The sequence below is a fragment of the Falco punctatus genome (genome assembly GCF_963210335.1).
Source record: "Falco punctatus genome assembly, chromosome: 5".
Taxonomy (NCBI): Eukaryota; Metazoa; Chordata; class Aves; order Falconiformes; family Falconidae; genus Falco; species Falco punctatus.
Genome location: NC_137584.1, coordinates 45633262 through 45647713, shown reverse-complemented (window position 1 = coordinate 45647713; position 14452 = coordinate 45633262). Strand labels below are relative to the sequence as shown.

General features: G+C 39.8%; 1 protein-coding gene across 3 annotated transcripts in view; it reads right to left on the bottom strand.

Annotated features, from left to right (window-relative positions):
• Positions 1-4054: 4054 nt before the first annotated feature.
• Positions 4055-14452, bottom strand: part of PCMT1 (protein-L-isoaspartate (D-aspartate) O-methyltransferase) — a 36959-nt gene continuing 26561 nt past the window's right edge. Inside the window, exons 7-8 of one of the 3 annotated variants that reach the window (XR_013928509.1) lie at positions 13611-14306; positions 4055-6310 (exon numbers count right to left, since the gene is read on the bottom strand). Coding sequence is in view for 2 of the 3 variants with exons in the window: in XM_080389658.1 (XP_080245784.1) it covers positions 6298-6310; positions 14137-14306 (183 nt within the window). In the remaining variant the exon portion in view is untranslated. The remainder of the gene's footprint in view (positions 6311-13610; positions 14307-14452) is intronic. The other 2 variants (XM_080389658.1, XM_080389659.1) reach the window with 2 other exon arrangements.

Here is a 14452-nt window from a genome sequence, read left to right as displayed (position 1 = left end):
TATTTCTTGCATTGCCTTTATTCCCAGCTACCAGCTAAATTCTGTGCTATGGACCACAGCATGAGAACAGACAGAAGTACATTTCTCCTTTCTGTGAAACAACCTTAAAAGAAGCTGGAACGTTTGCACTGGGGGGAGTTGAGATATTTTGGGTTAGGTGAGACTGAGAAAAACAGGGCGTCCACCTCCATAACCTGTCTCTTGAGCAGACCCTGGGCTGAGCAGGAAGCAGCCGCAGAGCTGGCTGTGCCAGCCGCTCAGGGGACCCAGCTGCCAGCGCTCCCTGCTCATAGCCCTCCTGCCACATTAGGCAAGGTCTGGTTGGTTGTACGTCAGTGTTACATTGGGTCTGGGAGACCTTCTGCTGGTGCTGCCCATTTCTAACCTGGGAGCGTGGCCCTTCTTGCATCCTAGCCTACAGCAGGCACAGCAAATAGCGAAAACTCAAAAGATCACATTTTAAATACAGCCTTCCAGGAAAGCCACGCTGCCCCTCTGGTTGGGGTTGTTATTTCCCATCATGGAAATCTGTTTCGGGTTTTAATTTAGTATCTAATTCTCCTTCACCATCTCACCGCAGCAGCAAGAAAAGTAGCCTTGTCTCACTGTGTCTATAGTACTCCTATTACCAAAACCTATCACTCTGGCACGCAGCTGGCAGGAGAACAAAAGGTTTGTTCTTGCTCTTCCGGGCAGGACAACAGTGAGATCCTGCATGGAGCACAAGCCAGGCAGTACAGCCATGGTGCAAGAAGCCGCTCAGCTTCCCAGTCACTTCACCCAACAGCAGGTTTTGTTGCTGTGCTGCTGCGAGTGGAATCAGCCTTCATGGATTTTACATATGACAGCCAAGAATCAACACCTCCAGGCAGAGCTCAAGCGAGAGCGGCAGGCAGCAAGCTAGCACAGGAGTCTGGCTATGGCTGTGCTACAGCTGCCACAGTCTTCCCAGGGACTCTTCTTTCTAGGAGGGGAGATGGTGACAGTTGTTGCTGTGCAGACCACCAGCCTGAGGCCTCTTACTTCCTATGTAGTTGCAAACTCCACAGCCGAAGACTGAAATAGATAAATAAGTTTGCCCACCTCACCAGAAAGCCTGGGCATCATCAGCTATATGAAGAATAAGACAAAGTTAGCAAAGTAACAGATTGGGTTGGCAGCTCCTGTAATTAGTACACACTCATTTCAGTAACACGTGCCTGCACTTTATAGCTTTCATGCTATTTGACTTCAAAGAAGTGATACTCAGCCACTGAGCCAGAGCACATCTGAGCACTAGCGGAAAAAGCTGTGGCAAGACACCCCTGTCAGCACACTGCGGGTGCTGCCGCCTCCTCCCCAGGCTGCCTCCAGCCCTCACCTCCCACTGGCACCGCTCCTGTCTCCCCTGCCCAGCTGCTCCCGAGGCTGGGGATCGCTCTCTCCCGTGGCAGAGGAATGTCAGAGCAGATGCTGCTTCTACCCCATCTTCACGGTTGCATTGCTCGCTGCTGCTGTCATGGACCTTCATGCAAACCCCAGGAGCTGGGGAGTTCTCTACAGTCTTTACAGTGCAGCAGCAGTCAGATATTCTGTGTGACAATCATCACTCTCTAAGATCTGCCAGATGTGGTTTCCCTGTCCTAAACGCTGACCTCTGTCTATCCACACATCTGGGTATATGCTCACACCACCTATTTTTACTACCAGCGTGCTTTTATGGATTGCTCTGATAGCCTATACCTGTGGATATTACACCTCTGTGTATTAAGAGAGGTCATTACAATGGTTTTTTATTAGTGTATTTTAATGTTGATCAAGATACATATTTTGGTTAGATGGCTTTTGTATTTTCAATTGTTTTGCCCTTCAGGCCAACTTCCATACACTTAAAGGTACAAATTATTTCAAAGTAACAAGCAATACTTACCCGAGTTTTGTCTATGATTAGAAGCCAGCTTTGTCTGTGATGTGGGTTGCTTGCTGCCCACTTTTGCAGCAGATCCAAGCCTGAACATCCCTGCCGTAGTCTTTCCATAGCACTGCAGGATTATACCAGGGGCAGTTCCAAAAGCACATTTGCAAAACAAAAAGGCTGAAATAGGTCAGCGTGATGCTCCATTTGCTTTTTAAATCCTAGATAAAGCATAAGAGTTTCAATCCCAAACTCTGCAGAGGGAGCCAGAGGCACGAACCAATAGCAACACAAACACGCCACCCCAAAACAAAGGGCGAGCCTTTCTAGTAAGCCCCACAGTCATGCATCGCTGAGGTCTATGCTTGCTGTTTTCATAAGCATCGGGAATTGGGATTTTTTTTATTTCTAACGGCAAAAGCTAAGGGTAAAAGCAAAGGAAAAAGCTAGAAAAGATTCAGAGCACACTGATGGATGTAAAGACCAGGCAGAGGCAATAAACGTGTAGTAATTAGTCCAAAAGAAAAGAGCCCGTGAAACAATCAGCTTGACCAGAGGGGTAACATGCTGTGAACAGGGAATATTTAGAGGAGAAATAAATGTGTAGAAATAACTTTTATATTTTTCAACCAATAGTTACTTCAGTCAGAAATGCTTGAATCTGTTCTATACCACCACATTGAAACTCTAATTTACATTTCCTGATGTGTAAAGTCTGGGCATTCTGAAATGCAGAACAGTTTCAGACCTCCTCTGCTGTATCTCCCTGCACACATGCTGCCTTTTGGTGGGTATTTTTTTGTTTTGTTTGGTGGGTTTTGCCGTGTTCTGCACAATGTGCTTGTGTGACATCATCATCTGTCATTCTTCTGAGCCAGGACAGCCCCTCATTCACTTCAGCAGAATACCTCTCCCACATCGTTTGAGCAAAGAACAAGGGTTCCACAAAGGTCATTATGGATCTAACAGCATTATAGTATGCCCAAAACCAGCTAAATGGAACCAGAGATATAAATCACTAGCTTAGTTTGCATCACTCATTCTTCACATCATGTCAAAATCAAGAAGGAATTGCAATCATATCCTCTCCAAACAGCACTTAAATCAAATGCAGCATGCCCTAGGGCAAATTAACAAGTAAAAGGAAGAAGTGGCAGCTGTTGCAAGTACAGGTTATCACCCTTCTTCCCGGCAGAACAACAGTATTAGTTCAGTCTCCCTCTGGGCCTTTTAGTTTACCTCTTTGTGCTGACTGTTAATTCCACCGTCCATCCACACTCAAAAACCCTGGAGCCTGTCACCCTGTCACAAAAACACTGCACACGCAGAGAGAACTGCTGCCAGCTGGATGCTCCAGAGCTTACCACATAAAGCCCCCCCAGCCCAAGCATTAATACCCGTTTCAAACTCACCGACTACAAAACATTCCAGGAACCATCCAGGTGGCCTCAATAAGCAGTGTTAGTGCCCCCCCTCTGCATGCTAGTTTCCCTCCAAAATTAAAAATAACAATCATGTAATGGTCCCTGTGCCCTCAAGTTAGCTGGCCAGTTTAAATAGAAATAGTAAACAAACGAGTAAATCCTGCTACGTGAACAGAAGGCGCCCATACAGCACACCGAACTGCTCTGTGGAGCGCCAACAACTGTTTGTGGGTTTTCAAGATAGAGGTATGGGCTCCTGGCTCCTCTGCTCAAACCCTGGAAGCCTTCTACTGTCTGACCCCTGGAAAGCACCAGACGAGTAACTCTCTCTTCAGTCAATCTGTTCTCCCAAGTTGTTCTGGCTTGGAGGTGATCCTACCAATCCAGTAAAACATCACTCAGGTAAACTTTAATCCTTGCAAGTGGCAGATCACGCACCCCTAGTTAGCTGGATTCAACCACAGAGAGCAGGCAGAATTCGTGCACTGCATGCACAGACTGTTCCCCAAAACACTGAGATGTGAACTAGAATTCCAAACAGCCAAGTAAAACTCCAGTTATAATCCGTACGGTATTACCAGGGTTGCTAACTGCTGCAATACATTAACTGAAAACCGACACGCAGTTGTTTAGTAAAACAGTATTTTCATATGTGCTTTTTCTACATGTGGAGTACTGTGAAGGTTAAAAAAACCAAACACCGAAAACCAATGACAAAACTAGACAGACACCTAGATACAGCTTCCTCTCAATTTGTTTTATTTGGCAAAGTAGCAATTCAGACAGTTCACACAGCATTTATTCAAGCTCTTCAAATCTTCTGCCTTTCAACTTGTCCTCTTCTCCAAGTTTTTACTTCAGAACCATTGCTCCATCACAGAGGGGTTTTCATTTTCCAATTCCTAAATGCTACTCCTGGATACTCCTTTCTGGCCAAGTACCTTGACTATCACCAACCCACTCAGTGGAATGGGTGCACTAATCCCAGCAGCCTTGGTCCCTGAAGTCATAACACCTCCTGAAGTGGTTCTCCCCAAAAAAGTTGTCGCCGGGTCTCAGCTTTGTCACCTCTTCCAAGTTAGGCTAGCTTATTACACTGTCCAGAGACAAGAATTTGGATACAGTTGAGCTCATACCTTTCATTTAACTGTTTAGATTAGTGAGAAGATGTAAAAAAAGCTGAACTCAAATTGAATGACACAGTGACCAAAAGGTTGAAACATCAGCATGCATCGTTTAAGATATTTCACTTCAACACCAAGGACTAGATTCACAGTTGATTGTGGGTTAGTACAAATTTGTCAGATGCAAGTGGGTTTTTCTGAATTGTATTTTCTAGAATACATGCTATATTAATTCCTTTATAAGATTAATCTTGTGTATGTGCTCCCAGGCTGCAGTCAGATCAGGAGGTGGTACATTAACTTCCAAATATCTAAATAAAGTGATACATATCTTTTACATAGGAATAGGATGAGGCTGACCTTCAAAAGAAAAGTTATTTAAAATGTTTCTCTTCCATATTCAGGGGCCTTTGAATACTAAACTTCAGCTTTCAGGGATTAATCTTATCAGAAAATTATTGTTCCACTGTAAAAAGTCAAATACCTTTTTTGCAGTGATCACTATGGGTTGGTTTTATGCAAATTTTATTCTAGAATCCTTTCTACCATAAAAAAAGAAAATAATGATAACATGCTGTTTAATTCCTGGTTGCTCAAATCTGAGTGAGATGACTCAAGACACATTTCCCCCCCTTTCCGAGAGCAGCCCACCTTACTGTACTGCGTCGCAGTTTGCTGTTGACATTTTACAGTACCAAAACAGAAAACCTGAGGCAGAAAAAAAAACAGGGTTTACAGCCTGCCAACTATTCTATATGAAAACTGAACAACTGCATCTCTAGCTGTACCTAGGAGTCCAGGATTCATTATTCCTTCTGCATGTATCATGTTTTCCTCATGTTGCAATTAAGAATTCACTTTCTAAAAAGCCAGAATTTTTCCTGGGTGCCCACAGTTAAAATGAGAACATTAATGCAGCAAATGGCTTTGCCAAAAGCAACTTTCTTTTAGAACCAAACTGTTTTGTTTTGGTTTTGGTTTTTTTGTTTTTTAATAAAGAACCTAGCAATCCATATCTCAGTAGTCTACTACATACTGATCCTAATCTTCCACACAAGCACACAACCCCCCCGTTTGCTTTTAACTTTATTTGGCAAAGCAGCATTGCATAAACCATTCAGTGATTGGGACACAGCTTACATCATATTTATGGAGTTAAATCCTTGTGTATCACATCAGTAGTGAGCTATAAACCAAAACAGAATTTCAAGACTCCATTAATTAATTTTAGAAGGGAAACCACGTCTGTTATGTCCAATTCGAACAGCAATGTCTGATAAGAGCAGCCACCCACCTCTGATGTCTTGAAGTTTAATATATACAAATGCCTGGTTTTAAGGTAATAAAGCAGCTGATTGTATCTACTACATGCTAGTCTATGACACCATGTCAAAAGCTTAAAAAGGAAGTTCATCTCCTTTTAGTAGCATCTAGCAGACATCAGAACACAGAAAACCTGGTATTACCTACGTAGTGTCATAAGGTGCACAGAAGCAGTTTTACCAAGGGACACAGGAGCTGAGAGAAGTGAGTGTTCAAGTACTCCCATCAAAATTAGAGTTCACAAGCTACAGGTCTTTATCTGCAGTTTTGCAGAAATTCACTTCGAACAGATGAGAGTGAGATAAAGGCATGTTAAATAAAACAGTGCCCACATAAAACTTTCCACCATTTCTTTATCAGATTTGCCTTGAGCATCTAAAAAAATAAAACAAACACCACGCTTTTCCATGCTGATAACAACAGTATAACGAAGTCCAAAACAAGCTGCAATGCTGTTGGTTTTCAAAAAGCTTTTAGAACTGGAGATGAGCAGTCCACTGTAACACTATGTTGGGTCAAGATGATGTAGCTTTTACAATTCATCCCTGTAGAAAGAAAACACACACAGTTATATTTCTCCTCCCCTTGCAAGTCGTATTTGAAAAGTTTTGATATTGCATCAGATTACATTTAAGTGTTCATGCATATCAGCAAAACTTCTGAAGTCTCTTCAAGCATTTAAGAAAACAAAAACAACTAACAAAGGAAAGGCAACAGCAATCCCATATCATCTTGTACCATCATGTGACATACTGTGAAATATGGGTCCCTCTATTTTACATTTAATGGATCATTCGCTTTAACGAACATCCCTCACACCACACAGCTAGTTACACAGCTACCTGTCATCCAAATTCCGTTGGCTACATCCTGGCAAGAAACAGAGCCAACTTACTAGACAGAGTATTGGCAAAAACCATTCTCTGTAGCTGCCAAAAACGCAAGTTTAGCTTCCGCTGCAACCTCTCAAGAAAGCTAGGAACACAATCTCACATCAACATCATATGTTTTTGTATCGTGTATTTTATTTATTTCATAGAGGAGCTCAATTAGCTCCTGAAGGAACTGTTGCTAAATCAGGATGAGCTTATGGAAGGCATGGAGGCAGGGTAGGGTGTGTTAAAAGGTGATTCAGGTAGGAGAAAGGATGCATCAGGAAGCCTCTCTAAATTGCTATGAGGAATCTAGGAAATGCAGACTTTTGTTCCTGCAGGACATTTAAAACACATTGAAGCAGGAAACCCACAGAACCCATATTCCAACAGTGAAATTATCATATATTAGTGATTTGTTTAAATATTATTGGAGCATTAACTTTAATGCAAAATGTCCATCAAATCTGAAAGCTGTGCACTGTGCCATTATGAATGTTGGAAAATTCAAACAGAAGCATTTGCTTCCCTGATCCCCCCCCAGCCCCAAAAAGCACAAGCTATCTATAAACACACAATGAGTTTGCTGCAATTTTCTTTTAGCAGGTGCATCACCCTCATCAGATAAAGCAAACTGTCTGAATGAAGAAAAATGTCACTAATGTGATTGCTGGCTCAATACACAATAGTATTTCCAGCTATCATGCAAACTAACCCACAAAAAATATTGTGCTACATGCACACAAGCAAAAGCTTCCAAGTTACAACAACATTATATCCTTCAGGAATCATATAGCATGGAATGACAGCAGGCAAAACATTTTAAAAGCAATTGAAAAGGCTGTTGCAAGTAGTGCTTAAATGACTAGTTTTCTATCTAATGCAGCTGGGATCCAAAACTTGTGATTTGTCAGTGAAATATTTGCATTATTTGCACTTTGCACTGCCTTGTAATAATGCTGAGGTACTACGTACTAATCGTACAGCTTCAGAGTATTGCAGTAATTACAGAAAGCAGAAAAAAACAGAAAGGGGAAGAACACATCTTGGCAGGGGTAAAGAAAAACCTGTTTATACCCAAAGGTTTGGAAGTTCTTCATATTTGCCTATTTCACAGAATGGGTATTTGCTCACTTTGAACATATAAAAGTAAATGAACATCTGATACCCAGTTTAAAATGCAGTCCTAAATTCACTGGCACAAGCACTTCATTCAACCTTAATGCTTCCAGAAGCTGCATCATCAGTTAATATTTACAACTTCAAAAAGCATATGTAAGCAATGACTACTGCTACTGCTGGTTTAGTCTCATATGCCTAATTGCTGATGTGATTTTCATCCTCATTCCTACCATATACTCTCACAGCTTTTAAAAACCTAGCCTGTCAACGGGACAAATAATTCTTATTCCTCTAAACCCAACGTAGATCCTCAAGAAATTGCAAGCCTAAAAAAATCCCTAGTTACTCCAAAACTATTAAACATCGTCATTTTACCCAGCCACAGGTGCTGACAAGGTTTTCGCACAATGGTGCTAATGCACTTAATGTATTTGAAGGGGGTGGGGGTTGTTTTACAAAATTGTATTTGTACTTGGAATTGAAATAAGTGACACTAACATGCCAATGTTTTCATTGTTGATGTGTTGCATTGCTTTAAGCTATTCCTGATGGCATAATAATGTTCCTGTAAGTTAAGTATATCCTAAATGTCACTTTCAAAATAAAGATTTTCATATTCTGTTTATTAGAACAATCACTGTATTAAGGAAATCTGCTCCCCTCAAGAGATTTTTCACTTGTCCTTCACTACTCAACCTAACAACAGCATCCAGCCCAAAACAATCCATGATATGTGTTAAAATTATGCAGCATTTGTTTTCTACCGTTACGAGAAGCTGAGTTTATATGTGCACTATTTGATTATATATAATAGAAAGTTACAGAAAAAATTAGATCATCAGGTAGGTAACACTTCCCAGCTTTCCACCCAACGTGAACAGCTTGCAGACTTAAATACATATTGTAAAACAGCATCAGTTGATCTGAACTTCAGTTGTATGGATCAGAAGCTGCCAAGCTATGAAATCTACGAGGTTTCAACTCCTGGTAAAAGCCAGGACACTTGCCTATCCTCCCAGCAGTAAGAAATCTATCCTGCTACAAAGCTTAAAAGGAGATGCAAAAGCTAACTGCAAAAAATATCCTGTTGTCCTCTAGAACCATAGGAAAGATTATGAATTAATTACTTTTCTCCCTTTTTCTGGCCATGATTATTTGCTGTGATTCTTACACAACTCATGTAGTTTCCCTCCACCTTCTTACAGGCGCACCTTCTAATCTGCTTACTAGTTCCTGCTTAGTAAGCAATATATATATTTAGGTTTTAAGTCACCACCATAGAATTCCAAGGGCTTGAGGAGGGCTAACGGGAGAATCACTCATCTAATATTGTCAATTGAGGCATCAGAGCAACTTTGTAAGCTCAAGTTAAAGCAAGTTTCAGAAGCCTCAAAATTACTATTCTAAAAATAAATTTAAGAAAGTTCAAAAAAATTTTGGCTTACTAGTAGGGAAAACATATACAGGAATATTCCATGCTTCCCATTGGGAGTATGCAACAAACTAGGAAACATTCTCAGAAAAGTCTAATAGGTAGCATTTCAGGTAAATGTCAGAGTTCATTATGAAAAAAAATTTAAAAATGTTCACAAATCTTATCAACAGTAAGAAATAACAAAAGTTTGCAGTACAGATAGGTCATGAAGTCTTGCAATCTGTCTCCATCTCTTTGGTAGAAGGCATTCAAATTAAATATTTGAACAAACATCTATAATTTTTTTTATCTGAAACTTTTAACTTTTTGATCCACTTCAATTTTCTTGTCATTAGGCAGCATTTGATTTTCCCTTTTTGATACATCATTTATCTATGAAAAATATGCTGTCATTACTGATACTATATTTCTAATTCATATTAGGCTACACACTGAATTTCAGTATCTACTAGCGTTTCAGCAGCCAATTCTCATTTGTAACTTTGAAGGTAACTAAACACAATACTTAGACTTGTAGCATTTTAATCTGGAAAGATGATGTTACAAAGTATTTGTTACTTGCTAGGATCATCAGTTTGAGAGAGTAGGTTGAAATAACAAAGAAAAGGTATTTTTTCTGCAACCAATTATACCAGTTACGTCACATGCATTTTTGCAAAATACTTAAATCTTTCCCTAAAAAAATTTGTGCAGAGATTCTTTTTGCCAAAGTAAAATAAAAATTTTAATCATAATCCTAACTCTGCATAACCTAAGGAATTCTGGGCAAACAAATCCTGCTAATTTCAATTGAAATTAGACAGGTAGCTTGTCAGGGCATTTGAAATATTGAATAACAGTTTCTAAGCAGAAATATATTAAAATATTTTTTAATAAATTTTTTCCAAAAGGGTGCTTAATCACATACTATGTACAGATATGTAGGATACAGTAACAGCCCCAGTCTAGTCACTGCAGTTTTTGCTGAAAGATATTATACTGTCATTATGATTTTGTATTTTATCAGCAAATATGAATTTAGCTTGACATCTGTAACTAATTTCTCCTAATGCAATATTTTAAGTTTAAATAGTTTAACTTTTTAAAACTGCTGCCAGTTTGGAAATAAAATCCAAGATAGCAACAGAGACTCATTGCTAAGCATTCCTTATACCGTTATTCTCTTACTGGTCTTCATATCAGAAATAGCGTGGCCAGAACTGGGGAAGTGATCGTTCCCCTGTACTCAGCACCGGTGAGGCTGCAACTTGAACCCTGTGTTTGGTTTTGGGCCCCTCATGACTAAAAAGACACTGACAGGCAGGAGCACACCCAAGGAAGAGCAACGGAGCTGGGGAAGGGTCTGGAGCACAAGTCTGATGGGGAGCAGCTGAGGGTGTTTAAGTCTGGAGGAAAGGAGGCTCAGGGGGGACGTTATTGCTCTCTATGACTACCTGACAGGAGGTTGTAGTGAGGTGCGTGTCCGTCTCTTCTCCTGAGTAACAGGTGATAGGACAAGAAAAAACATCCTCAAGTTGCACTAGGGGAGGTTTAGACTTGGTATTAGGAAAAATTTCTTCACTGAAAGGCTGGTCAAGCATTGGAACAGGCTGCCCAGGGAAGTGGTTGAGCCACCATCCGTCAAGGTATTTAAAAGAGATATAGATGTGGCACTTAGGGACATGGTTGGTAGATTTAGGATTTCTGTGCTAATGGCTGAACTCAACCTTAAAGATTTTGTCCAACCTAAACGATTCTATGATTCTTTACATATTGTCTCTCCATATAAGCAGTAAGTGAACTCTCAGAGAGAAGTAAAACCAGAAAGAACATAATTTACACAAGTGCCAATAAGATAGCTAATAAACTGTGCTCTCAACTGGTGTGGCACAAGAGGTCCTCTCTCTCTCCTCCCTACTTACCAGGAAGGAAAAAACCCAATTAATAATTGAGAAGCTTCATGTGAAAGGATAAACATCCTTACCAGCATAATCACATAAATGGACACCTACTGCTGGATCTCTGGCACACTAATGCATTTCATTTTGTACTGGAGACCAAATTCCTGTGTATAGTCTACTTCCAAATGTCCCATGGGGTCACATATGAGAAGATTCCCAACTAGTATTTGGAGTTTAAAACAAACACTACTGTGTGTAACTGAAGCCAAACTAGAAAATTATGGAGTAAATTTAAAGAAATCCAGTAATACTCACAAAATCAGATTTATTGAAATCTAAGGAGCCTTTTCCTTCCAGCTAGTCCAGATTTTCTTCTGCTAGAAGTTCCGGTTTTACATAGTGAAGAATGATGCAAACCAGCTGAAGCTAAGTTTGACCTCAAACACCACCCAGAGATCAAGTCACTGTTGTGCTGCTCTGTGAAAAGCATCTTGCAGCCTTAGCAAGGAACCGTACTGATTTCTCTGACATGTGAATAGCTAAGCAAAAACTCAAGTGGCTTCTTTCTTGCCAACTGGAAGGTCTGCTAGCCTAGGAACATGCTGCTGGCCTACTGATTGTACTTTGTGATGGGACACCAATTTTTAATGTGACGACAGTTACTTGCATTAGGAACAGAATTACTATTACTGTGCTAAATGCTATCGCTAATTAGGAATGAAACAATGTAAACTAAGAGAATGACAAGCTAAACACACAGGATTCTTAGGCTACTCTAACAAGATGATTGTTCAATGAATTTTAGATTTACAAGAACCAGAGTCTCTCACACACGAGAGCTCTTTATCACAGAAAGACTTAAAAGATGCTCTTTCAGAGGAGTCTCAACTGATCTCTGCTCACAGGTCTTCAACAATGTAGGAAAGATAAATTGAAAGCTAAGTACTGCAGAAAAAACACCTCTTTCATCTTTGAGGCTAGCACAAATAACAAATGCTGATTTATAATTAGGAGTTTCCTTAGCAGCAGCTGGCTGACCATAAACTTTGGACTCACTGATAAGGAAAAACAACAAAAGACAGATGTGACCTCATCAGGTCAGCAGTACACTGGCAGCTATCCTTAACAAGGGAGCAGGAATTTTCTTCAGATCAGGAAAAGGACAATTTAAGAAAAAAAAACTTCTGGACTTCTGAGACTTCCTTTACTAGAGATTTCCAAGTCTGAACCAAATTTAAACATATGTAGCAAGAAACAGCCTCTATGCCACCGTAGTGATCAAGGTAACCCTTCAGGCTAACCATTTACCTCTTCTAGTAACACCAATGTACATTCTTAATACTTAAAAAAAAAAAAATAAATCAAGAAGCATTTCAGAAAAGAACAAAACCTGGTTAGAATCTGGGGAAAAGAACCCCACAATGCTCATGACCAGAGAAGGCCCAAAGACAATCTATTACTTCTTCCTGAGCTAGCAGAGAAAACAGAGCACAAAACCGCACAGAAGAGATACAAAGACCGTAGAATTCTAGTCCTTAAAACACTTCACCATCTTCGCTGTCAGCAAAGGATAACCACTGTCATTCTGGAAATCCTTCTTATATATAATATTTATTGAACACAAATGGCTGCTACAAAAAAAAAGCTACTATAATCACATGAGATGGAAATGCAGAACAACCCATAAAACCTCTCTGGAAAAAGGAAGGCTTAAGAAGAATACTTCTGTTTTCTAGACTAAGCAGAGCATGGACTGCAAACCTGAATAAAATCTGCCACATTTGCCAAAGGAGGAAAATGACCACAAAGCAAGACTTCCAAAGCCTCACAAGAGGCAGGAAACAGCTGAGTACCCCACTGAGGGAATACTGACAGTATTCACTGACAAAGTATTAATTTGCATAGCAAATACAAGCCATCCGAATAATGAGAATGCTTCAAAAGCTTTGAGCTAGGCAGTAACTCATTAAAGTTGTTCTAAGAGTAATCTGTACATGGTGGCTATACAATAATCCAAGAAACACTGAAATGAGGTTTCAGTAAGCAGCAGTAATGCAAACTGCTTTATTTGTACTTTTTATGGACATTTTGATAGCTTCAACTCTAGGTATTCATGTATCCAAATCACAAGCTATACTCCAGAATATCAAGGGAAAAAAGCCAAAAATCTGAATTTAGGAGTTATAAAGCTCAAGAATTGTTCTCAAAACTCAATACACATCTATGCATTTCATTAGCACAAATAATACGTCCACAAGCATTTTCTGCCAGGAAGCGAAACAGGACTGCTGCTTTGTTCATTGGCATACTAATGCCTAGCATGGTTTAAGCTGACAGCTGTGTTATGTCTATGTTGCTGGCCATTCAATTCAGCAAACTGGAAGGTTACTACCTCTAGAAAGGCCTTTAGAGTTTGCTGTGCTGGCAAACACAAATATGCCCCCATCAGAGAAAGATGATAGACGTTTTATAACATCTGAGAAAAGTTTCTAAACACTACTCAACTACATTTACACTTCAGGGAAGAAGGGATTACCTTCTCCACTTTCCGCTACTTCAGGGGCTGAGGAAAAAGTGCTCGCAAGATTGTCTGTATTTCCCCACAAGAGATTTTACAAAGATTTTTCTTCATTTGTGACATTTCAGAAAAATAAAAAAAGAACACCCAATTACCACTAACTTAGAGGACAAAATATTTATTCTTAAGTAGTATTTTACACTTTTACCCTAATTACTGGGCAAGCTAGTTATAAAAAGTTCATTAGAAGGGAAGTTTAAATTTAGAAAATATTATGTTCCAAACAACAAATAAACTTCAACACACCAAAGACTAAAAGAGACAAAGTGCAACCCATGCAATATTTTTCTTCTGCTTTTAAATTAAGTCAAATTTAGCACAACCTCCTTTTGGTGATGTAGTAATGCAGACAGTCACTTTTCACAGTATGGAGGAGCAGAAAGCAACAACAGCAGCAAAGGCAGGCCTTGCAGTCTATCTGCTTAAAATTCACACCCTTTCACCTTGCATGTGTGTGGAAGAAGTGGAACAAAATCACTTCCACCTGGACCACTGCTTCTCTTTATCTGTTAAAGGCACATATATCACTCCCATCAGAGGCTTCATTTTGACACTGCCATCTTCTAGTTTGTCATATTGTTCGAGCATCTGGTTTCCCCCTGCAGGACCAACTGGTAATATCAATCTTCCGCCAGGTTTTAACTGATCTATAAGCTAGAACACAACACAGAAATTAGAATGTAACCAGCCACTTCAGAAACATGCTGGATCCAAAGTTTGTTACGTTACATTAATAGCTTTTCTATAATTATCTATCTACTATTATGCAGTAGATCACTACTTTCATTAGGAAAAATAAA